Consider the following 26,418-nt stretch of genomic DNA (forward strand, 5'->3'; position numbering starts at 1 on the left):
CGTCTCTGGTTTGGTCCTGGGCATCCTTCAGCGACGCACAGCTGCTGTCTGCTAGTATGGCAAGGCGTCGTCAGTGTCTTCCATCTCTGGAGTGTTTCTCTTCTGTCTTCATGGCTGGAGCAGTCCTGTCAATTCCTCTCTGTTGCAGGAATCCACATGGTCTTGGAGTTGGAAAACATTAATTTCTTTTGCACCCTGATATGAAGTCTGAGATAGTGCTTTTGCAACATGCATTTTTTTAAAAGTCAGGTTTATTGAGATATAATTTACATATAGTAAAATTCACCTTCCTCTGATGTACAGTTCTGAATTTTGACAAATGTATACAGTCATGTAACCACACAGTTGAGATATACAGCATTCATCACCCAAAATAGTTCCTGGCACCCCTTTGTGATTAATCCGTCAGCGGTGGACAAGGGGGTCTCTGGCCGGAGATAACCGCTGGCCAGAGACAGTACTTTGCATCCAGTTTTCATCTCACTTGTACAAATAAATTCAACAAAAGACAGCAGAAACAGGCAAGGAATTATGTGTAGGAAAGCAATACACTCAGAGAGGACCTGAGCGGGCAACTAAGCTGGCTCAAACGGAACCGAATGTGCTGCCTGGGTGGGGTTTGGGATATTTATATCCCTAGACTGGAGTGCCCCTTGGTAAGTCTTCCCTTCCCTTCCCTTCTCCCCCCTCCCCCCTACACACACACACAAAAATGTATCTTTAAGTTATAAAACTCGTTCATCTAGTTGTTATGCCACCAGTTAGACCTCATCCTGGAGAGGTCTGAGTCTTTCCTGCTCACATCAAGGCCTGCCACCTCCACTGTTTTTCAGCTTGTCAGGTCTGGCACTTAACTTCCTCCAAGCCCCAGCTGCCTCTCCCAGCTCCTATCTTTCTATCTGCCTACTCTTAACAAATCCCTACCTCCCAAATCCTGGCCATCAGTGATCTGATTTCTGTATCTTTAAAGTTCACCTTTTCCAGAATGCGGCCTTTTGTGCCTGGCCTCTTGCACAAGTTCACCTAGGTTGTGCATTTAAAAAAACTGTATTTTGGAAAACTTCAAACTATAACAAACAGTATAGAAGACCTCCATGTACCCGACACCAAATTTCAATAATTACCAACTCCCGACCTTATTTCACCTACCCCTTCATCATGTGTCGGCAAGTCTCAGATACATCCTTTCACTTATCAGCATTTTTATGGGTCTCTCTAAAAATTACGGACTTTGTGTTTTTTTTTCTTCTTGTTAACCATAATACTATTATCTCGCTTATTTCAGGTAAAACTTTATGGAAAGACCACTTCATACGTGTGCGTACTTCCTATTGCAGTGCATTCGGAGGCACCTAAATGCCTGGGGCTCCCGGGTTTTGAGCCCAGCACAGCGGCAGCGTCCAGGTCGGCTGTCATCCTCAGAAAGGGCCTTCAGGGGCGGGGCCGGCTCGCTGACGTAGGAGGTGCGCGTGCGCAGCCGGGCGCGCCTTCCGGGCTACCGTAGTTCCTCTTTCCACGTGGGGGGTCTCCTGTCGTCATGGCGGCCGTCCGGAAGCCAGTCCTGCTCGGTCTCCCAGACGCAGCGGTGCATGGCTGCCCCACAGGGCCAGGCGCCTGGACTGCCAGCAAGCTGGGCGGCCTTCCGGTGAGACGGGGCGCCGGAGTCGGGTCGGCGGCGGGGGCTGGTGCGGGGTGAGGGGGTGGGCTAGGTCCCGGGCGCTGTCCGGGTCTGAGCGCCGCCCCCCGCCCTTAGGACGCCCTGCCCGCGGTGGCAGCGCCGAGGCCCGTGTGTGCACGTTGCAGGCAGCCGCTTGCCTTGGTCGTGCAGGTGTACTGCCCGCTGGAAGGCTCCTCGTTTCATCGGCTGCTGCACGTGTTCGCTTGCCCCAGCCCCGGGTGCGGCGGCGGCGGCGGCGGCGGGGCGCGCAGGTAGGTGGGAGGTGCTGGGCGCCGCGCCGGGCGCGCCGGGATGGGTGGTTAGCTGGCGGGCGGGCCGGAGTGGAGCCCTCACCGCCGTTATCTTTACCCTGAAGCTGGCAGGTGTTCCGCTCCCAGTTCCTGCAGATGCGAGAGAAGGAAGTGCCGGACGCTCAGGTAAAGCGGTCGTGCATGTTAGGAGTTGCTGTGATTTGAGGGTATGTTATAGGATATCGTTTAAGACAAACGTTGAGCCGTGTTCTTTGGAATGTTTTAGTTTTGCTCTTTTCTGAACCATAAAATGCCATCTCCTTAAGGTTTTGTTAGTTGTGTCTTTTTAATATACACTGAAGGTTTTGAGGCACATAGTTTACTGATTTTTTTGTTTGGGAAGAAGTATGAATGTATACGTATACGTGGTTGTGTGTAATACATATATGTGTTTATAGGAAAAATTCTTACTGTGGTATGTATATATGTATATGTATATAACTCATTTAATAAGACGAACTCTGAATTTAATAATCTAAAAGTCAGGCAAATGGGTAGGGTAGCAGCAGAACAAATTTCAGCCTCCCTTTGCCTGTAAGTGTTGCTTTATATATATATACTAGAGGCATGATGCACGAAATTCGTGTAAGAGTAGGCCTTCCTTCCCCTGGCCGCCGGCACAGGCTTCCCTCTAGCACCCGGGACCTGGGCTTCCCTCCGGCCACCAGCAGGCACCTGGGACCCAGGCTTCCCTCGCAGCCTCGGCTTCGTAGGTCCGGAAGGTTGTCTGGTCTAATTAGCATATTACGCTTTTATTATATAGATGCTGAGTTCTTAATATGTGCCAGGCACAGTACTAGCAGTACTGGGGATAAAAAGATGGCTGTGGTGTCTGCCTATATTTGTCAGGGTTCAATTGCAGATAATAGACAAGCAATTTGTCTTTTTAAAGATGAGACATAACATTAGATTTTTGCTAACTTAACTGGACAGGCTGGAGAAGGCAACTCCAGGAATGACCTCCAGAATGTCACCTCAGAACTGGTCTGTGAGAGAGCTGCTGTGCTCCCTCTCTCTGCTGCAGTCAGGAAGCTGAGGTGTGGGCTCCTGAACTGGTAGCTGCCCTGTCAGAATGTCGATTCCAGAGCCAGGCTCTGTCTCCCTCTGTAGAGTTTTGCTTCAGGGCCTCTCAAGTTTGTCTTTCTCTTTAGTGGACCTGATTAGCAGACCCCTGATCAGATTTGGACCCCTAGCTGCTAGAGAGTCTGGGAAAGGTCATTCTTTCCTGCTAGATTCTGCAATACATGAAGCACAACTGAAAGAGTTTGGAACAGGTGGTTGAACAAGACAGTGGACTGCATCCGCCATCCTGCCCCTAAAGAGGAAAGACACTCTCTGCCACCTCCAACATGCTTTTGAGTAAATGAGGTCCATGAAGTGAATCAGATTGTGCTGGAAGGGACGTGGCTGTGTGACGCCTCCCTCAGCGGGGTGAAGGGATGAGTGGCTGAAGCCAAGGGACTAGGTGAGATCACCCAGGTGTGCTTGGACCTCATTCACTGGATGTTCTTCCAGAAACAGGAAAATGGCCTTGCAGCCGAGGATTGGTGTGAAGGTGCGGATGACTGGGGAAGTGACAACGAGGAGGCGCCTTCACCACCGCTTACCTTGGATTTTGGAAATGATTCTAACAGTGCCAAAGACATAGACTGGACTGTCCAGCTCCAAGACCTCCACCTTCAGGATGCTTACCCGAATGCTGCTCTTCCTGTGCCTCCTGGGGAAGGAATGGCCTTGCCTCCTGTGGTGCCACAGTTCCTGCCCCACTACATCTGTGTGGTAGAGGAGGAGGATTACAGAGACGCTGTCAGTCTAGATCATGCTCATAGCCTTCTCAGGGAATATCAACAACGAGAAGGAATTGATATGGAACAATTGCTTTCCCAAAGGTGAGAATGTGTGCAGCTGAGGTTCAGAGGTGACTTGATCTGAAAGCTGCCACAGTAGATACCCTTTGATTTTACCCTAATACGTGGGAAAACTTTTCAGGCAGAACTTGTCTGTGTAAGACCTTTTTGCCGCAATCTCTTGAGTTAGCTTGAAAACAGAAGTTAGGGATGCCAACTATTTACAGAAGATGTGCTCCTATCTCTTGTTTTCCACTTCTAAATGTATAGCTGAGACAGGTAAGTTAGAAAAATGCTATTTGTGCCCTGGCCACTGTGGCTCAGTTGGATGAGTCTCTGTTCTGACATGTAAAATGGAAGTGACTTTGATAAATACTGTCTTATCATCAGACTAGTAGCCCTGTGCACAAATCCGTGCACCAGTAGCTCGCTAGTAGCTGCTGCCCCGCCCTCCTGTAGCTCCCCCTAACCCCTGTCATAGCTTGCTGCCCTGCCCCCTCCTGTAGCTCTCTGCCACTTGCTTGTAGCCAGTAGCTCAATGCTGCCCTCCTGTAGCTCTCTGCCTGCTGCCCCGCCCCATCCTGTAGCTCTCCACCACCTGCTTGTAGTTCGCTGCCCCACCCTCCTGCAGATCCGTGATCTGGTCGTTGTAACAGATAATTAGCATATTCCTCTCTTATTGTATAGGATGGTTTTGGGAGTCAAGTGAGAGAGTAGGTCTTGAAGGGCTATATAAATCAAAGCCCTCTAAAGACGTGAGCATGATTGTTTTGCTGTTATAATTACAACAAGATATTTGGAGAGATGACCTGGTTCTGTACCAGAGCTCTTCCATTCGTAATCTTTTTCAGAATAATTTTGGGTTGCATAAAGACGTGTTGGTGTTTGAAAATAATCCAGATGGAGAAAGAAATGGAGTCAGTGGGCACAATGACTCTTCACATTGCAAACAGTTATTCCAGAGATGAAAATGGTTAGGGAGCAGGGCTTGGGAAAAGGGTGGGCAAGAGGATTACTGTTATACATTATAATGTATTAAATTTATGATATTTAAATGGTTTGCATATGTTAACTTTGGTAAAAAAATTTTTAATTACCTTTACTCTTCTAAATACTATAATTCTCTAGATACAGACACTCAAAACTATTTTTTGCTTCTCTTTTTAGTCTTCCTAGTGATGGTAATGAAAAATATGAGAAGACCATAATTAAAAGTGGAGATAAGATATTTTACAAATTCATGAAGAGAATTTCTGCTTGTCAGGAGCAGATTTTGAGGTAAAGGTACAATTTTCTTTTACTTCTCTTGATCTGTTAGTTTGGAAAACACAGGAAAGTAAAATGAGAAAACTAGTATTCCTCAAACTGAAGCTAAATTTTAGTATATTACATTCACTTATTTTTTTATGCATTTGGATGCATGGATGCAGGTAGGTATTGTGTATTTTTTAAAAATATAATTGGGCCCTAGCCGGCTTGGCTCAGTGGATAGAGTGTCGGCCTGCGGACTGGGGGGGTCCCAGGTTCGATTCTGGCCAAGAGCACATGCCTGGGTTGCGGGCTCCATCCCCAGTGGGTGTGCAGGAGGCAGCCAATCGATTCTCTCTCGTCGATGTTTCTAGCTCTCTCTCCCTCTCCATTCTTCTCTGAAATCAATAAAAAATTTAAAAAAAAATTTTAATTGTGCTATCAGCTGTTACATTGTGTATATATATATTTTGGGGACACCCTGTATTACAGAGGTTAGCCTTTATTATTATGATTAATTTTCTTGATTTGTTTGTTTTTTGACTTTGCTTATAGATATATCATTGGGTATTTAAGTGTTCCCATCCAGTTTGTTTCAGTTTTGCAGCTTAGTGCTGCATTACTGAAATCAGTAAAAATATATGTAAAAATCTTCTATATCTTCTATATATAAAGAAACCTAATATGCAAAGTGTCCCCTTGGGAGTTCGATTGCTCACTATGATGTGCACTGACCACCAGGGGGCGACGTGGAACAGAGGAAGGCCCCAGCCGGCAGCCAGAAGGCCCCAATCGGCCCTGATAGCTGGCCAAGCCTAGGGACCCTATCTGTGCACGAATTTCATGCACTGGGCCTCTAGTCTACACTAATGAAAGAGTAAGATGCAAATTGACCATACCCTTGGACACCCACCAGCCAATCAGGAGTGAGTATGCAAATTAACCCAACAAAGATGGCGGATTAATTTGTATACGCAGGCACCGAGCGCTTAGGGCAGGGTGGGACGCAGGTGTTCCGCACCACCCCAGTGGCTCCGGCCGGAGCGAAGGCGGTGCCGGAAGCCAGGGGAAGGAAGGCCCATTCTTGCACGAATCTTTGTGTATTGGGCCTCTAGTAAATAAATAAAAAGCTTATGCCTGGCCAGTGTGGTGCAGTGGTTGAGCATCAACCCAAGAACCAGGAGGTCACAGTTCAATTCAGGGTTGGCACATTCCCAGGTTTCCAGCAATCTTCAGTGGGGGGCGTACAGGAAGCCGCTGACAATGGATGTTTCTCTCTCCCTCTCCCTTCCTCTCTCTGCAATCAATAAAAACATATTCTTAAAAAATAAATAAAAGCCTTAAAAAAATAAAGGAATGAATTCTAGTTCCTCCACATCCTTGCCAGTACTTCATATGGTCAGTGTTTAATTTTAGCCATATTAGACGATATGTATTAGTAGTATTTCCTTGTGGTTTTAATTTGTATTTCCTTAACGACTAATGATGCTGAACATCTTTTCGAGTGTGTTTTCCATCTATATCTGTCATCTTTAGGAAAGTGTCAGTTCAGATCTTTCCCCATGTTTTTATTGGGTCATTTATTTTTTTGTTGTTGAACTATAGGAATTCCTCATATTTTCAGGATATGAGTTCTTTTTGAGGTTATATATACATTTTAAGTATTTTCTCCCTTTCTGTGGTTTGCCTGTCATTTTATTAATAGGGTCTTTTAAGGTGAAGTTTTAAATTTTGATCAAGTCCAACTTAACAGTTTGGGTTTTTTTATCCCCTCTTATAATTTTTACTTTTTAATAAGTACAGCATTACACAGATCCTGTGTCCAGTGGCCTTAGCAGAAGGTTGCTTCGGAATTTGTCTCGGACCATGCCACTGTTCCATGAGGATATTGCCTTTCCCCAGATTGCTCCGATTTTCTTAGGTTTCCCACCAGGAGTCACTGTTGGTTTTTGCCTATACACATCGTTTTCCTACATAGACTTCAGTTTCATCTCAAGCAAAAGCACCTTCAGTTTTAAGAAGAGCTGCTCTAGCTGGTTTGGCTCAGTGGATAGAGCCTTGGCCTGCGGATTGAAGGGTCCTGGATTCAATTCCGGTCAGGGGCACATGCCTGGGTTGTGGGCTCAACCCCTAGTAGGGGGCGTGCAGGAGGCAGCCGATCAATGATTCTCTTTCATCATGGATGTTTCTATCTTTCTCTCCCTCTCCCTTCCTCTCTGAAATCAATAAAAAATTAAAAAATAAGAAAGAACAGCTGTGTGCTCCCTCTGGTTCTAGAGACCCCGCTTACAGCTAGCAGCCTTCCAGACATATTTGTTGTTTTAGAGTTCCTGTTCCCAGCAGGCTCCCAGATGGTAGAGAGGCTGGTTTTTTGTTTTTGTTTTGCTTAAGAAAGTTCTGCCTAACCCAAGAAGGTTTTTTTCTGTGTTTTCTTGTAGAAATTTTTATTGTCAGTTTTTACATATATGTCTGTGATCCATTTTCAGTAAATTTTAATATATGACATATGAGGATCAAGGTTCATTTTTTTCCATGTGAATATCCAGTTGTTATAATACCAGTTTTTATTTATTACTTACTAGAGGCCCGGTGCATGGATTCATGCACCAGTGGGGTCTCTCTGTGTGGCATGCGGGAATCCAGGGAAGAGCCACTCCCACTATATGAGTGCACTGACCATCAGGGGGCAGCTCCTGCATTGAGCATCTGCCCCTTGGTGGTCAGTGTGCATCATAGCGACCAGTTGACCAGTCGCTTAGGCTTTTAAATGTATAGATTACTGTTGTCTTCTTATCAATTACTGGGAGAGGAATGTTAAAACCTCCAACTATGATTATGGATAGCTTTTTCTCCTATTCTGTCATTGTGTCTCATGCATTTTGGTGCTGTTTTAAGTTATGTACACTTAGTGTTGTTATATTTATCTGATGAATTGGTGGTATTATAGTTATGACATGTTCCTATTTATTTCTGCTCATACTCCTTCCTTGGAATGTATTTTGTCTGATGTTAATATAGCCACACTAACCTTCTTTTGTTTAGTCTTTGTTCACTCTTTTACTTGCAACTTCTTTCTTATTTTTATATAAATTATCAATTGATTTAAACTAAAAAGTAAACAAAAACAGTTCACCTATTTGCCTACCTCCCAACCTCCACCTCTGGCAATGACCAGTCTGCTCTCTGTACCTATGAGCTTGGTTTTCGTTTTCTTTTAGATTAATTCTACATATAAGAGATCACATGGTATTTATCTTTCTCTGACTTATTTCGCTTAGGGTCAACCCATGTTTATCATACATGGGAATATTCATTCTTATATATATGTACTAGAGGCCCAGTGCATGGGAATCATGCACTGGTGGGGGGGTGTGGCCTGCAGGGATCAGCCCGCTGTGGGAGCGCCTCTGCTCATCCCAGTCAGCCAAGCATCTGTGGATCCACCCTCTGAGTGGCTGCTCCCTGGTCCAACATCTTCCGTGGAGCCGGGTACCCTGTCAGGGCTGGGCCCGGGGACAATAGCACTGAGAGATGGCAGAGTAGGCCTCAGTCCTGTGGCAGCGATGAACCCACCTCCCAGCTTCCGGGGTCAGCTCTGCGAGCCGGGCCGTGGCACTGTGCAGCCTACAGGCATCTGGAGGAGGCGGCAGGGAGCGAGGAGGAGGAGGCTGGGGTGAGGAGTGATGATCGCAGCCCAGGTTCCTGCCCATTGGCCTGGGGTTTGCAGCAAGAGCAGCCATTCATCCCAGTCAGCCAAGCGGCCGTCTCACTGTGGTAGCGCACTGACTACTAGGGGGTAGCTCCTGCGTTGAGCGTCTGCCCCCTGGTGGTCAGTGTGCATCATAGTGATTGGTTGACCAGTCTTTCTGGTTGTTCTGCCATTCTGTTGCTGGGCTTTTATTATATAGGATATATACATATATATACACATATACACACTTATACCACAATTTCTTTTTTTTTTTTCTTTTTTTATTTCAGAGAGGAAGGGAGAGGGAGAGAGAGAGAGAAGCATCAATGATGAGAGAGAATCGATGGGCTGCCTCCTGCATGCCTCCTACTGGGGATTGAGCTGGCAACCTGGGCATGTACCCTTGACTAGAATTGAACCTGGGACCCTTCAGTCCGCAGGCCAATGCTCTATCCACTGAGCCAAACCAGTCAGGGCTATACCATAATTTCTTTACCATTTATCCATTGATGGACACTTACATTGTTTTCATATCTTGGCTAGTATAAATAATGTAGTAATGAACATGGGGGTGCATCATGTATCTTTTCAAGTTAGTATTTATATTTTCTTTGGATAAATACCCAGAAGTGGAATTGCTGCATCATATGGTAGATCTCTTTTGAATTTTTTTTATTTTATTGATTTTTTTACAGAGAGGAAGGGAGAGAGATAGAGAGTTAGAAACATCGATGAGAGAGAAACATCGATCACCTGCCTCCTGCACACCCCCCACTGGGGACATGCCCGCAACCAAGGTACATGCCCTTGACCGGAATCGAACCTGGGACCTTTCAGTCCGCAGGCCGACGCTCTATCCACTGAGCCAAACCGGTTTCGGCTCTCTTTTGAATTTTTGAAGAACCTCCATACTGTATTCCATAGTGGTTGCATCAATTTACATTCCCACCAACGGTGCACAAGGGTTCCCTTTTCTCCACACCCTCATCAATACTTGTTATTTCTGTTGTCTTTTAAAAAAAATATATATCCTACATAATAAAATGGTAATATGTAAATTACCATCACTCCGCTACGCCCACGATTGGGCCAGCAGGAGGCGCAGGGGGCGGGACTCAGGGTGGCCGGGGTAGCTGATTGGGCCAGAAGGACGCTGAGCTCGCGGCGCCTCTGGCGCCGCGAGCTCAGCATCTGTACCATGGCTGCCGGAGGCTTTCGGAAGGCCTGGGGCGCCTGCGGACAGCCAGCCGGACAGGTCCCCCGCGATCAAAGGCCAAAGCGGGGGACCTGGCCGCCTGTCTGCTCCGGCGCAAGGCCTTTCGAAAGCCTCCGCAGCGCCGGAGGCTTTCGGAAGGCCTGGGGCGCCGGCGGACAGCCAGCCGGACAGGTCCCCCGCGATCAAAGGCCAAAGCGGGGGACCTGGCCGCCTGTCTGCTCCGGCGCAAGGCCTTTCGAAAGCCTCCGCAGCGCCGGAGGCTTTCGGAAGGCCTGGGGCGCCGGCGGACAGCCAGCCGGACAGGTCCCCCGCGATCAAAGGCCAAAGCGGGGGACCTGGCCGCCTGTCTGCTCCGGCGCAAGGCCTTTCGAAAGCCTCCGCAGCGCCGGAGGCTTTCGGAAGGCCTGGGGCGCCGGCGGACAGCCAGCCGGACAGGTCCCCCGCGATCAAAGGCCAAAGCGGGGGACCTGGCCGCCTGTCTGCTCCGGCGCAAGGCCTTTCGAAAGCCTCCGCAGCGCCGGAGGCTTTCGGAAGGCCTGGGGCGCCGGCGGACAGCCAGCCGGACAGGTCCCCCGCGATCAAAGGCCAAAGCGGGGGACCTGGCCGCCTGTCTGCTCCGGCGCAAGGCCTTTCGAAAGCCTCCGCAGCGCCGGAGGCTTTCGGAAGGCCTGGGGCGCCGGCGGACAGCCAGCCGGACAGGTCCCCCGCGATCAAAGGCCAAAGCGGGGGACCTGGCCGCCTGTCTGCTCCGGCGCAAGGCCTTTCGAAAGCCTCCGCAGCGCCGGAGGCTTTCGGAAGGCCTGGGGCGCCGGCGGACAGCCAGCCGGACAGGTCCCCCGCGATCAAAGGCCAAAGCGGGGGACCTGGCCGCCTGTCTGCTCCGGCGCAAGGCCTTTCGAAAGCCTCCGCAGCGCCGGAGGCTTTCGGAAGGCCTGGGGCACCGGCGGACAGCCCGCTGGTGCACCAGGTGCATGATTAAATCATGCACTGGGCCTCTAGTATATACATATATATATATTTTAAATATATTTCTTTATTGATTTCAGAGAGGAAGGGAGAAGGAGAGAGAGATAGAAACATCAATGATGAGAAAGAATCATTGATCAGCTGCCTCCTGCACACCCCCTACTGGGGATTGAGCCGGCAACCCAGGCATGTGCCCTTGGCTGGAATCGAACCTGGGACTCTTCAGTCCGCAGGCTGACACTCTATCCACTGAGGCAAGTCGGCCAGGGCTCTGTTGTCTTTTAAAATATATTTTTTATTGATTTTTAGAGCGAGAAACATCGATGTGAAAGGGAAGTAGGATCAGCTGCCTCTTACAAACCCCCTATTAGAGATGTGGCCCACAACCTGAGCATGTGCCCTGACCTGGAATCGCACCCGCAACCTTTGAGAGCACAGGATGACGCCCAATCTATTGAGCCACACAAGCCAGGCTGTTATTTCTTTCTTTTTTTAAAAAAATAAATCTTTATTGTTCAGATTATTACAGTTGTTCATCTTTTCCCCCGACAGTTCCCCTCCACCAGGTTCCCACTCCAATACCTTTCCTTACCCCCACACTGTCCTCCTCCATGGGTGTACAATTTTTGTCCAGTCTCTTCCCGCACCCCCCACACTCCCTTCCCCCCGAGAATTGTCCACTCCCTTTCTATGCCCCTGATTTTATTATATTCATCAGTTTATTCTGTTCGTCAGATTTTTTATTCACTTGCTTTTTAGATTCACTTGTTGATAGATATGTATTTGTTGTCACTTTGTTGTTCATAATTTTTATCTTTACCTTTTTCTTCTTCCTCTTTTAAAGAATACCCTTCAGCATTTCATATAATACTGGTTTGATGGTGATGAACTCCTTTAGCTTTTTCTTATCTGTGAAGCTCTTTATCTGACCTTCAATTCTAAATGATAGCTTTGCGCCCTAACCAGTTTGGCTCAGTGGATAGAGCATCAGCCTGCGAACTGAAAGGTCCCAGGTCCGATTCCGGTCAAGGGCATATACCTTGGTTGCGGGCACATCCCCAGTAGGAGGTGTGCAAGAGGCAGCTGATCGATGTTTCTAACTCTATCCCTCTCCCTTCCTCTCTGTAAAAAATCAATAAAATATGTTTTTAAAAAAATAAAAATAAATAAATGATAGCTTTGCTAGGTAGAGTAATCTTGGTTGTAGGTTCTTGCTATTCATCACTTTGAATATTTCTTGCCACTCCTGTCTGGCCTGCATAGTTTCTGTTGAGAAATCAGCTGACAGTCATATGGGTATTCCCTTGTAGGTAACTAACTGTTTTTATCTTGCTGCTTTTAATATTCACTCTTTGTCTTTTGCCCTTGGCATTTTAATTATGATGTGTCTTGGTGTGGTCCTCTTTGGATTCCTTTTGTTTGGGGTTCTCTGCACTTCCTGGACTTGTAAGTCTATTTCTCACCAGGTAGGGAAAGTTTTCTGTCATTATTTCTTCAAATAAGTTTTCAATATCTTGCTCTCTCTCTTCTTCTGGCACCCCTATAATTCGGATGTTGGTATGCTTGAAGTTGTCCCAGAGGCTCCTTACACTATCTTCATATTTTTGGCTTCTTTTTTCTTTTCTGGTTTGGTGTTTTTTGCTTCTTTGTATTTCAAATCTTTGACTTGATTCTTGGGATTCTCAAGTCTGCTGTTGGATCTCTGTATATTATTCTTTATTTCAGTCGGTGTATGCTTAATTTTTGATTGGTCCTTTTTCATATCCTTGAGGGTCTCACTAAATTTCTCGGAGGTTTCTAGAAGATTTTTTTTTTAAAATATATTTTATTGATTTTTTACAGAGAGGAAGGGAGAGGGATAGAGAACTAGAAACATCGATGAGAGAGATACATTGACCAGCTGCCTCCTGCACACCCCCCACCAGGGATGTGCCCGCAACCAATGTACATGCCCTTGACCGGAATCGAACCTGGGACCTTTCAGTCCGCAGACCGACGCTCTATCCACTGAGACAAACCGGTTTCGGCTCTAGAAGATTCTTGAGTAACCTTATAACCATGGTTTTGAACTCTATATCCAGTAGTTTGCTTTCCTCCATTTCTGTTATTTGTGACCTGTTTCTTTGTCTCTGCATTTTGGCTGCTTCCCTGAGTTGATAGAGTAGCTTTGTGTGCTAGGTGTCCTATAGGGCCCAGTGGCTCAGCCTCCCTAATTACCTGAGGTGGACACTCTTTTTTTAAAAAAAAATTTTTTTATTATTAAGGTATTACATGTGACCATATCCCCCCATTGCTCCCTCACCCCACTCGCATACATGCCCTCACACACACACACACACACACACCCCCCCGTGTCTTGCGTCCATTGTTTCTGCTTATATACATGCATATAGGTCCTTCGGTTGATCTCTTATCTCCCTCCCCCCTCCCCAGCCTTCCTGCTGTAATTTGACAGTGTGTTTGATGCTTCTCTGCCTCTGTATCAATCTTTTTGTTCATCAGGTTATAATGTTCTTTATTATCCATAAGTGAGTGAGATCATGTGGTAGTTCTCTTTCACTGACTGGCTTATTTCGCTTAGCATAATGCTCTCCAGTTCCATCCATGCTGCTGCAAATGGTAAGAATTCCTTCTTTTTTAAAGCAGCGTAGTATTCCATTGTATAGATATACCACAGTTTTCTAGTCCACTCATCTGCTGATGGGCAGAGGTGGACACTCTTGGTGCACCCCTTTGTGGGCTGTGTGCACAGTCTTGTAGTTAAGCATTGATTGCTGTTGTTATCAATGGGAGGAATTGACCTCCAGGCCAATTGGCTGTGAGGACCAGTTGTGTCTACAAGGGTGCTGGAGACACCCTTATGGGGCAGAACTTGCTTCAGTGGGGCTTTGGTACTCACTGAGTCTGCCCCCTGTGTGTGTCTCTTATGGATGTGAAGAGTTGTAATCTGGATGGTCTCACTCTGACCACTGGGTACACTGGCTCTTGGATCTCCAAGGAGGTGCAAAGTCAACCACTGCCTGAGGCCACCTAGCAGGAGCTACAGAGAGATCTGCAGATTCCTACTCTTTGTTTGGGATTCGGAGGTGGCCAGATGAGGCCCAGCTGTGAAGCAATGCAAGCTGCTGTGGAGCCTTGGGCCTTCTTTTGGAGGCTCTGGGGCTCTCTGACTCACCTGCAGTTTGTTAGGTTTTAGATTGCAAAAGGCCAGTCCATTCATATGCAAAAGCCTCTGTGTACAGCTTGGGTGGGGTTGTAAATTGGGTGGGGCGGGGTCTCAGGGAATCACTAGGGCGGAGCAAACAGCAATAGCTGACCAACAGCCCTGCCCCGAAGAGGCCCCTGGGTCTCTGTGTCCCGCAGCACCATGCAGGAACAATGATTGCTGCAAGCACCTCTGAGAGAAAGCCGCCCTCGTGTTCTGGCCCGATGCCAGACAGTCCAGTTTCTCTCCGTATTAGTCTGGGTCCCCAGAGTCTCACCCTGAACTGGAGTTCAGAGCACTCAGGAGCTTGTATCTCCCTCCCAATTGAAAAAGACAACAGCGTACCCAGTTGCCAGTCCCTTTCGCGCACGCGCCTCAGTACCTCCACACTTCCACACCTCCGCACCTCCTACCGGACTCAATGCACTTTTCTCTTTCCTTCTAGTTGTAGAATTTCCACTCAGCCAGCCTTCCCGTGGTTCTGGATGATATTCATTTTGTCTTTTAGTTGTAGTTTTGATATGGTTGTGCGCGGCAGCAAGTTCAGGTGTTTACGTATGCCACCATCTTGGTTGTCCTCCTGTTATTTCTTTTTGATAATAGCCATTCTAACAGGTGTGAGGTAATATCTAAGATATTTTTCTTAAGCAGCTTAAATATATGGGTTTTGCCTTTTTAAAATTCAGGCTGTTTGCCTTTTGCCTTTTACATGTTTTGTCTGTGTTTTTGTAATCCTCACCTGAGGATATTTTTTCCATTGATTTTTACAGAGTGGAAGGGAGTGCCCAGGGGAGTGAGAGAAAGAGAAAGAAACACATCAATGTGGGAGAGACACATTGATTGGTTGCCTCCCTCACAGGCCTGGGGATCGAACTTGCAACCCAGGTACGTGCCCTTGACCTGGAATCAAACCTGAGAACCTTTGATACAAGGGCGAATGCTTTAACCACTTAGCACACCGGCCAGGGCTATGTGGTTTTTAGTCCTTTAATGTAATTACTGGTGGTGGTGGGTTAATTTTAATCATTCTGGGATTGGATTTTTTCCCTTTATTTTGCTCCTCTTTTCCATTTTGGTTAACCTTTTCAGTGAATTGAGTATTTTTAGTTTATGATTTTTTCAAATACATTTTTATTGATTTCAGAGAGGAAGGGAGAGGGATAGAGAGAAAAACAAATCAGCCAAAACCGGTTTGACTCAGTGGATAGAGCGTCGGCCTGTGGACTGGGGGGTCCTGGGTTCGATTCCGGTCAAAGGAATGTATGCCTTGCTTGCGGGCACATCCCCTGTGGGGGGTGTGCGGGAGGCGGCTGATCGATGTTTCTCTTTCATCGATGTTTCTAGCTCTCTATCCCTCTCCCTTCTTCTCTGTAAAAAATCAATAAAATATATTTTTTAAAAATCAATGATGAGAGAGAATCATTGATCAGCTGCCTCCTGCACGCTCCCCACTGTGGTTGGAGCCTGCAATCCAGGCATGTGCCCTGACCAGGAATCAAACTGTGACATCCTGATTTATATAGGTTGATGCTCAACCACTGAACCACACCAGGGGAGTTGGTTTATGATTTTATCTCCTTTCCTAACTTTCTATAATAGATCTGTGGCCTTTTTAGTGCTTGCTTTAGTGATTACTGTATAATGTACAGCTTTGACTTATTACAATCTACCTTCATTTAGTTAGTTTACTACTATGAACTGAGAACCCATCCACAGAGTCCCACTTACCTTCCCCTGCCCTTTGAGATCTTGTTTTCATGTATCCACTTCTATAGATGCTATATACCCCATAAATATTTTTATTTTTGCTTGAAATAATCAATAGTTTTTAAATAAAAGAAATGTATGTGTATAAAATGAAATAAAAATACTTATTAGAAGGGCTTTTATATTTATTCACCTATTGATCCTTTTGGTACTCTACATTTCTGCATGCAGATATGAGCTTCCAGGAGCTATTTGTCTGAAGAACTTATTTTAATTATTTTTTTTGAAGTGAAGACTTGTTGGAGACAGTCTTTAAGGTTATGTGTGTCTAAAAATGCATTAAAATTTATTTTTTTTAAATATATTTTATTGATTTTTTACAGAGAGGAAGGGAGATGGATAGAGTTAGAAACATCAATGAGAGAGAAATATCGATCAGCTGCCTCCTGCACACTCCCTACTGGATATGTGCCCGCAACCAAGGTACATGCCCTTGACCGGAATCGAACCTGGGACCCTTGAGTCCACAGGCCAATGCTCTATCCACTGAGCCAAACCGGTTAGGGCTTAATATTTCTTTTAATGGACATTTTTATTACATATACTGGTGCTTGAAAATTCATGCACTGGAGGGGAGTGGGGAGTCCCTCAGCCTGGCCAGCCCCCTCTCACAGTCCGGGAGCCCTCAGGGGCTGGAGGCGACACGGCCATCAGAGGAAGGCGATGCGCCCATCACACCTCTGCTGCTGCCACTGCCGGCAGTGCAAGCCTCGGCCGACCCTGGTTACCTGAGTCTCGGGTGGTCCTGGGCGACTGGGCAACTGCCATCTGAGGCTTGCCTGCGCCTTGGGCCGGCCCTAGGCAGCTGGGCAGCTGACATAGGAGGCTTTCCTGCGCCTTGGGCGTCAGCTGGGCAGCTGGGGGGCTGAGGGGACTGGGGGACTCTGGAGGCAGGCGCGCTGAGTGGCCAGACCTGCCTGGGGGCGGGCCTGGCCATGCCACGTGCCTGCCGCCCTGGCGTGGCTACGGGGACTGGGCACTGCCATCTTGTGGCTGTGGGTGCCACCATCTTTGGGGGTATGGCAGTCAATTAGCATATTCCCTCTTTATTAGATAGGATATTACTTTTTACTTTTATCTTTCAGTACTGAAAAGATTTTGTTCTATTGTCTTCTTGGTTTATTGTATTCATTAGAAATTAATTCTTATTGTTTCTGGTTCTGTTTTTAACATATTTGTATTTTGTGTACTTTAGAATTTGTGTGTTTCAATATATTCTGCCTGGGATTTGCTGAGCTTTTTGAATTTATGGGTTGATTACTTTCCATTGATTTTGGAAAAATTTTGGTCATTATTTTCAAATATTTTTTCTATCTTTCCTTCTAGGACTCTAGTGAGTTGCATGTTAGATTATATGAAATTGTCTCATGATTTTTAAAGCTTTTTTTCCTTTTGTTTTAAATTTTCACTTTTTGTTTCATTTTGGATATTTATATTTTCCTCAGACATATAGGTTTTTTGTTTGTTTCCAGTCTACTGTTTTCCTTTATGGAGTGAAGTTATTTCTGATAACACATTTCTGTTTCAGTCTTGTCATTCCATTTCTGTGTTAAATGCCTAATCTATTTATTGCATGGTCACCTTTTCTACTAGATTCTTTTACATGTGTATTATTGGTATTTTAAAATCTTTGTCTGCTAATACCATTATCTTGTCTATGGGTCGATCTCCTTATGTTGACTTGCCTTATGGATTAAATTTTTCTGCTTCTTTGCATATCTAATAACTTTTTAAAAAAATTGTTTACCAGGAATTGTATGTTGAAGAAAGGTAGATAGTAAAGTAAATATTTACTCCTTAGAAGGGCATGCCAGTAGTGAGGAGGTCTGAGTCCATTGAATTTGCAGTTGAGCTGAATCCGGGCTTTGTGGCATTTTTAGTTAGAATCAGTTCCACATTGGCTTTTGTGCCTACATCCAAACTTTGAATCAAGTATTGATAAAACTTCAGATATCTTGCCATGCTTTATAGGCTTGCTGCTGGTGTTTTGAGCCTGTGGATTTTCTTTTTCTCTGGCTTAGGCCTGGTACTCTGCAAGAAAGAAACAAAGTTTGCAAAGCGAGCTCTTAGATGTTGGAATGTGACTTGTATGTGGTCCTGACTGTGTTTTTTTTTGTTTCCGTGCTCTAGGTATTCTTGGAGTGGACAACCACTGTTTTTGACCTGCCCTACATCAGAAGTCACTGAGCTCCCAGCCTGCAGCCACTGTGGAGCCCAAAGGACATTTGAGTTTCAGCTTATGCCAGCGCTGGTCAGCATGCTAAGAAGTGCTGATTTAGGTAATAAGCTCTTTATTAATTTGAGTTTGTGAATTTATGGCACTAAATTGGAATTATTTGAAAGGCTATTTTGTTTTACTTACTAATAAAATATAAGCATATTACAGAAAATTTGGGAAATTGAAATTATGGTAAGGAAAATTAGAATCCAATCAATCTAATGTGAATGCACTGATAACAATATAGTTGATTTAAGGCCACACTATTTTCTGTCCTTAAAATTATTTTCATCTCACCCTATCCGGTTTGGCTCAGTGGATACAGCATCGGCCTGCAGACAGAAGGGTCCTGGGTTTTATTCCGATCAAGGCACATGCCTGGATTGTGGGCTCAAACTCCAGTAAGGGGTGTGCAGGAGGCAGCCAATCAGTGATTCTCTCTCATCATTGATGTTTCTCTCTCTCTCCCCCTCTCCCTTCCTCTCTGAAATAAAGATATATTTAAAATTTTTTATTTTCATCTCATTATAATATAATAAAAATGTATTATGTTTTTAGAAATTGCATTTACATGATTATAGTTATTTTTAGAAATTTTTAGAAAAAAAATGAAAAGACCCTTGCTGGGTGGCTTAGTTGGTTGGAGTGTCGTCCAGTACACACACCAAAATGTTGTGGGTTCGATTCCCTAGGGCATATTCCTAGGTTGTGGGTTCCATTCCAGGAGGTCACCCACAGGAAGCAACTGTTCCATGTTTCTCTCAACCATGTTTCTCTCTCTCTCTCTCTCTCTCTCTCTCTCTCTCTCTCTCTCTCTCTCTCAAATGAATAAAAAAGTCCCGTGCAGGAGGCAGTCAAACAGTGATTCTCTCTCATCATTGATGTTTCTATCTCTCTCTCCCTCTCCTTGCTCTCTGAAATCAATAAAAAAAATATACTAAAAAAACATAACAAAAAGAAGCCCTAGCCAGTCTGGCTCAGTGGATAGATTATCAGCCTGCAGACTGAAGGGTCCCGGGTTCGATTCCGGTCAAGGGCACATACCTTGGTTGCAGGCTCCTCCCTGGCCCAGGCCCTGGTCAGGGCTCATGCAGGAGGCAACCTATTTCCCTCTCTCTTCTACTCTCTCTTAAGAAAAAAAAAGGGAAAAAAGTCTTCAGGTGAGGATTAAAAAAACAAAAAGAAGTAAAGGCCTTCCTCATGTCAGTTACTAGAGGGAACTTTTCTTTTTTAATTGATTTTTAGAGAGAGAGAAACATCTGATGTGAATGTGAAAGGGAAACATTGATTGGCTGTCTCCTACACACCCTTCACTGGGGTTCAAGCCCACAACCCAGTCACATGACCAGGAATTAAACCCAACAACCTTTCAGTGCACAGGATGACGCCCAGCTAACTAACTGAGGCGCACTGGCCAGGGCTAGAAAAAACTTTTTATTGCAAGTTTATTTTCTTATACTTTCCTCTAAACATACTTTATGTCTATACACATGTAAAACAGTTTTTTGGACAAAACTAGGTTTTAGCCGAAACCGGTTTGGCTCAGTGGGTAGAGCGTCAGCCTGCAGACTGAAGGGTCCCAGGTTCGATTCCGGTCAGGGGCATGTGCATTGGTTGTGGGCACATCCCCAGTGGGAGGTGTGCAGGAGGCAGCTGATCAATGTCTCTCTCTCATCGATGTTTCTAGCTCTCTGTCCCTCTCCCTTCCTCTCTGTAAGAAATCAGTAAAATATATTAAAACAAACAAACAAACAAAAAACTAGGTTTTATAGCCTCTCTCTCTTTCTCGTTTATTGGGTAACTTTTTCCATGTTAATATATTAGAATTTTTTGCAAATAGCTTTATTGAGATGTAATGGCATATAACAAAACTATATATTTTAAGTGTGCAGTCTGCTAAGTATTGACATATATATACACATGAAATCATCACTACCAGTGTCAAAGTAATGAATGTGTTCATCACTCTCAGAAGTTTTCTCAAGCACCTTTTACCCTGTTCTACCCCCTTCTATTAACCCAATTGACTTTTTCATTATAGATTAGTTTGCATTTTCTAGAAATTTTATAAATGGAATCATTTACTTTTTGTTTGTTTATTTTTACTAATAATTACTTTGAGATACATCCATATATTGTATATCAACATATCACATATTTTTCTCTCTTTTTTTTTTAATCATCAGCCAATATTTTTTCCATTGATATTTTACAGAGAGAGAGAGAGAGAGAGAGAGAGAGAGAGAGAGAGAGAATGAATGAATTGCTGTGAGAGAGCCATATCGATCGGTTGTCTCTCCCACACATCCCAACATGGCTGGGGATTGAACCTACAACTCAGGCACATGGCCTTGACCAGGAATCAAACGCGGGACCTTTTGGTGTGTGGGCTGACAATCCAACCACTGAGTCATACCAGCTAGAGCAATAGATCGCATCTTATAGTTGTTGATTACTATTTTATGGGTACATCACACTTTGTTTATTTATTTATTTATTTATTTATTTTTTATTGATTTCAGAGAGGAAGGGAGAGGGAGAGATAGAAACATCAATGATGAGAGAGAATCTTTGATCGGCTGCCTCCCACGTCCCTCACTGGGGACCAGGCCCGCAACCCAGGCACGTGCCCCTGACCGGAATCGAACCTGGGACCCTTCAGTCCGCAGGCTGACGCTCTATCCACTGACCAAACCCGCCAGGGCACACTTTGTTTATTGATGGACATTTTTTGGATGTTATGTGTTTCCATATGGGGCTGTTACAAATACAGATGCTATGAAGATTTATATGGACAGAGGTGTTGTTGTTTTATAATATATTTTTATTGATTTCATAGAGGAAGGGAGAGGGAGAGAGAGATAGAAACATCAATAACGAGAGAGAATCACCAATCAGCTGCCGCCTCCTTCATGCCCCCAACTGGGGATGGAGCCTGTAACCCAGGCATGTGCCCCTGACTGGAATCAAATCTGCGACCCTTCATTTTGCAGTCTGATGTCCTATCCACTGAGCCAAACCAGCCAGGGCTAATTTTTTTTTAAATACATATATTGTTATTGATTTCAGAGAGGAAGGAAGAGGGAGAGAGAGATAGAAATATCCATGAGGAGAGGGAATCGTGGATCAGCTGCCTCCGGCAAGTCCCCCACTGGGGATCGAGCCCACAACCCAGGCATGTGCCCCGGACTGGAACTGAACCTGGGACCCCTCAGTTCACAGGCCAACGCTTAATCCACTGAGCCAAACCAGCTAGGGCTAATTTTTTTTTTTTAATGATAGTTTATTTTTTTGTTAGGCTGTATTTTATTTTATTTGTTTATTTTTTAGGGTTAATCAATTTATTGTACATATTGAGTTTGTTTTTATATGTATCATCTTTTGTTATGCTTTATGTTTATCACACTTTTCATTTGTATTTTCCTTATTTTGGTTTAATAAATCTTTATTGTTGAAAGTATTACATATGCCCTCTTTTCCCCCCATCTACCCCCTCCAGCCTGCCCCAGGCCTTCATCACCCTATTGTCTGTGTCCATGGGTTATGCATATATGTATACATGGTCTTTGGTTGATTACCTCCAACCCACCTACCATCCCTTGCCTCTGAGATTCTGCACTCTGTTTCATGCTTGCATGTCTCTGGATCCACTCCATCAGTTTATTTTGTTAATTAGATTCCACATATGAGTGTGATCATGTGATACTTGTCTTTCTCTGACTGACTTATTTCACTTAGCATGATACTTCTAGGTCCCTCCATGCTGTCTCAAAGGGTAAGAGATTCTTCTTTTTTACTGCTGCATAATATTCCATGGTATAAATGTACCACAGCTTTTTTATCCACTTATCTGCTCATGGGCACTTGAGCTGTTTCCAGATCTTAGCTATTGTAAATTGTGCTGCTATGAACATAGGGGTGCATACATTCTTTCTGATTGGTGTATTGGATTTCTTAGGATATATTCCTAGAAGTGGGATCACAGGGTCAAATGGCAGTTCCATATTTAATTTTTTTGAAGAAACTCCATACTGTTTTCCATAATGGCTGCACCAGTCTGCATTCCCACCAGCAGTGTACTAGGGTTCCCTTTTCTCCACGTCCTCGCCAGAACTTGTCATCTATTGATTTGTTAATGGTAGCCATTCTGACAGGTGTGAGATGGTACCTCATTGTCGTTTTGATTTGCATCTCTCTGATGATCAGTGACTTTGAGCAAGTTGTGTTCCTGGCCTGAAGAAACTGCAAGGAGGCTAGTCTCTAGGGAGAGGAAGCCAGGCGTTGCTACGTGATGTCATTACCTGGAAGGTTGGACACTTAGCATATTAGCCTTTTATATATAGATAGATCTTTTGGTATTGAATGTTGCTTTTGAGAAAACCTGTTTTCCCCCTTTGTAACTAACATTTATGCTAGGATGCCTATAGAATTTTCTTTATTCATGAAGTCCAGTCACTAAACTAGTTAAATCTTGCTGTCCTATTGTTCTATAATCCTTTTATCATGGGACAAGATAGGTTTTTGGACCAATATATTTTCCTTTCTTTTAATTTCTGAATATCTTTCGTTGCACGTAGCTTTTCTGCTGAAGCAACACCAGTTCCTTTAGTCACCTTACCCCTCTGAAATCCATGTTAACATCTTTTTCCTTTTCCTCTGCATTCATTGAGATTCTCTCAAGTTTTTCCTTTCTGCCTATAATTAGGTTTCACCTGTCTTTTCTGTTCCTTGTGCTTTCTGATATTTTTCATTAGATGTATAATGGGCTGTTTTGACCTTCATATGTTTCTTCTTTTTCTGACCCCCTCCATAATCTCCCAACTGTGACAGGTCTCTGAGCTCAGCCTTCATGTACACTACTCAGGTACTCGGTATTTTATTTCATTTTTATTTTTATTGATTTCAGAGAGGAAGGGAAAGGGAGAGAGAGACAAACATCATTGATGAGAGAGAATCATTGATCAGCTGCCTTCTGCATGCCCCACACTGGGGATTGAGCCCCAAACCAGGGCATATGCCCTGATTGGGAATCGAACCATGACCTCCTGATTCATAGGTCAAAGCTCAACTACTGAGCCACACCGGCCAGACGGGATTTTATTTTGTGTACTGCCTTTTTTCCTAACCCAGCGGTTAATAGTTCTGAGGCTCCAGCCTTCTCCTGTCCTCTGCAAATGCTTTTGCACATGCTTGTTAGAAATTATTTCAGATACACGAGGTTATTTCCCCCAAATCAGCTCTATTTTGGCCTTCTGTCGTCTGGCTTTGATCATTTTCTTACCATTAAACCTGTCTACACTTTTTCCCTCTTCGTTGCTTCAAACCAGTTGTCCACCTCATCCTGTTGTCCTGTCTTCCTGTTCTGTTATTAGCAGGAGTTGTGTTGCTCATGTTTCCTTGGTACCACTCTTCATGGCTCCATCCACTGATAAATTTCTATAAGCTCCTAGGATTTATTTACTATTTTTTGCCTGAGTCCTTTCTTGGTGGTAGTGTGTTCCTGTTGGAGTGATGTATTTTTAAATGTCAGATAGTCTAGACAGATGTAATGAAGACTTGTTTAGATTTTCGTTTATTTTTTTAATTATATTTTCCTTTTAAATGTGCTTTTTGTCATCAGTGGTCACTTAATGTAGGAAAGAGTGTGACTGTTTTGTGACTGAAAGTTAGCACTGTTTTTGCTTTACATAATTATTTTTTCAGATTGTAAGTTAAAATCACTCCTTATATCAGTTAGCCTGATATTGAGCTATCTTTCTCCTTTCCTTCTATCATCGTCTAGTTGCTTAACTAACCTCTTTGTTTGATGGTAAACACATAACATGTGCCAGGATCTGTTGTAAGTATCTTACATGGACTAGTTTATTTAATCCCCTCACAACATTGTGATGAATCCAATCATTATTACACAGAGGTGAAGTCACTTGCTAAAGGTGGTAGAACTGGAATACGAACCTAAACTGTCTTGCTCCAGACAGTTTTGCTCCAGAGTGGACTCTATCCACTAAGCAAACTCAAATACTGAGTGTATCTCCTAACAGTGGCTCTTAGCTGGGATCCTGACTTTGTTATATTTTTCAGGTCTTTCTGTGGAATTTGGAACAGTTCTAATTTACACATGTGAGAAGAGTTGCTGGCCTCAAAATCAGCAGACTCCCATGGAAGAAGTTTGTATTGTACAAGAAGACCCAGATGAATTATTATTTAAGTAGAATATTTCCATTTTTAATTTAAATTCAAATAAATTTTAGTGTCCAAATTTGTGTTTTTACTTCATTTTGACTTACAAGCTATTCACTCTTGTTAAGTGTTGTCTCGCTTGTTGGCACGGTGCTGGGACTGAAGCGAGATTTAGAACCTCCTGGCTGTGGGCTGGTCACCAGGATCAGTGGCCTTTCTCCACAGGGTAAGCTTGGAATGAGGCTCGTCTGTAACAGAGGGCAGCTGTTGCCTGCACAGGCAGCCTGATGGACATTCTGGGAGGGGGAGCAGCTGAAGAGCCAGGAGCAGCCATCAGCCTCTAATTCCCCTTCTGCCTCTGCCCCTCACTGGACTCTTGCGTCCTTGGATCCCGACAGATCAAGCCACTCTGCCTGCTTCAGCTGCCTCAGGCTCCCACCTTCTGCCTGTGCAGCATCACAGGAAGGAGCCCTTACTGAATTCTGGACATTGTCCTTCCATCCAGCCATCGACTTTTCCAAGTTCTCCTTCTATTCACTTTTTGTTATTAACCCCTTCCATTCTGCTACTCCTTGACAGCAGTATGAAAACACTCCACCAGTTTGTACAGACCTGCTCTTTGCCTGCGAAGATGAAGAGAGAGAGAAGGAGAGGGAGAGCAAAACATCAATAGGCTGCTTTCTGTACACCCCCTACTGGGTATGCAGCTCGAAAGCTGGGCATGCGCCCTGGCCAGGAATTAAACTAGGGACCTCTCTGTGCATGGGATGAGGCTCAGCCAACTGAACCACACTGGCCAGGACTAAATCTCTTTTTTTAAATTTTAAATCAGTGATAATTGTCATAGGACAAAATTTTTGAATTGAGATGAATGAGTCAAAAGCAATGCCTAATTTTAGGGTTTTTGAATCATATTTCCAAATTATCCTAGTTAAAGAAAAAAGACAACAGGCTCAGAATGGTGTTACTTATGTTAAACACCACAACACCAAATTAGGTAATCTGCTTGATAAACTCGCTGTCATAAAGGAAAGTGACTGCAATAACCAACCCACTTTTTGCCTAGTATAACTTTCTTTTTTCTACTCCCTTCTGCTTTCTGCCTCTAAAAGTCTTATTTTGTACAGTTCCTCAGAGCTCCTTTCTGTTAGATTGGGCCCTGCCTGATTTGAATTGATTTTTGCTCAAATAAACTGTTGAAGTTTTTAATATGCCTCAGTTTATCTTTTAACATACTCTAGAAAAACTTTGCTTTAGCCATGCTTATTTTCTTATTCTTTTGTGTGTGTGTGTGTGTGTGTGTGTGTGTTAATCCTTGTCCAAGGATACTTTTTCCATTGATTTTTAGAGGTAGTGGTAGGAAAGAGGGGAGAGAGAGAGAAAGAAAGAGAGAGAAACAATTGGTTGCCTCCCATACATGCCCAAACTGGGGCTGGGGATTGAACCTGCAACTCAGGTATGCGCCCTTGACTGAGAATCAAACCTGTGAGAATTAAATCAGTGCACAGGCAGATTCTCTAACCACTGAGACCAGCCGCCAGGGCTGTTTTCTTATTCTTTGACAAGAGTGTTATACTTTTCTTGCCATTAAAAAACTGTTTTCAATTACAGTTGCCATACAATGTTACAGTAGTTTCAGGTATACAACATAGTGGTCAGACATTTATATACCTTATGAAATGATTCCCCCCAATAAGTCTAGTAACCACCTGGCATCATACATAGTTATTGAATTGACTATAATCCCTATGCTGTACTTTACATCCTCATGACATCTTTTGTTGTAGTGAACCCCTTTCATGTCTCGCGTGGTTCAGGGTTCGGGCTCTGGAGGAGGCCGCACAACAAATGAAAGAGACTAGAAAATATTAATTTGGAAATATTGGGAGCCAGGCGGGAGCCCAATTCAAGGGGAAGGACTCCACCCCGCTCTGGCCTTGTTATCCCTTTTATTAAGACTTTGGGATACACCCATAGCCTTTGGGCAGGCAATTCCAATAATAGCCAATCAGCAAGGATTTACGTAAAACAAAGGTGGATGTCCCTTTAGCTACCATTGTCTCAAACAAACAGTGCGTGGTTGGCTCTGACCTTTCAGAGCTTCAAGGTTGA

General features: G+C 44.4%; 1 protein-coding gene across 1 annotated transcript; it reads left to right on the forward strand.

Annotated features, from left to right (window-relative positions):
• Positions 1 to 1,510: 1,510 nt before the first annotated feature.
• On the forward strand, positions 1,511 to 25,515 carry PDCD2L (programmed cell death 2 like). The gene is made up of 7 exons (XM_079800279.1): positions 1,511 to 1,645; positions 1,754 to 1,929; positions 2,034 to 2,094; positions 3,484 to 3,857; positions 4,983 to 5,093; positions 18,039 to 18,187; positions 24,208 to 25,515. The coding sequence occupies exons 1-7, from the start codon at positions 1,538 to 1,540 to the stop codon at positions 24,336 to 24,338; spliced, it is 1,110 nt and encodes a 369-aa protein (XP_079656405.1). The 5' UTR covers positions 1,511 to 1,537; the 3' UTR covers positions 24,339 to 25,515.
• Positions 25,516 to 26,418: the final 903 nt, after the last annotated feature.

This window comes from Cnephaeus nilssonii (assembly GCF_951640355.1).
Source record: "Cnephaeus nilssonii genome assembly, chromosome: 20".
Lineage (NCBI taxonomy): Eukaryota > Metazoa > Chordata > Mammalia > Chiroptera > Vespertilionidae > Cnephaeus > Cnephaeus nilssonii.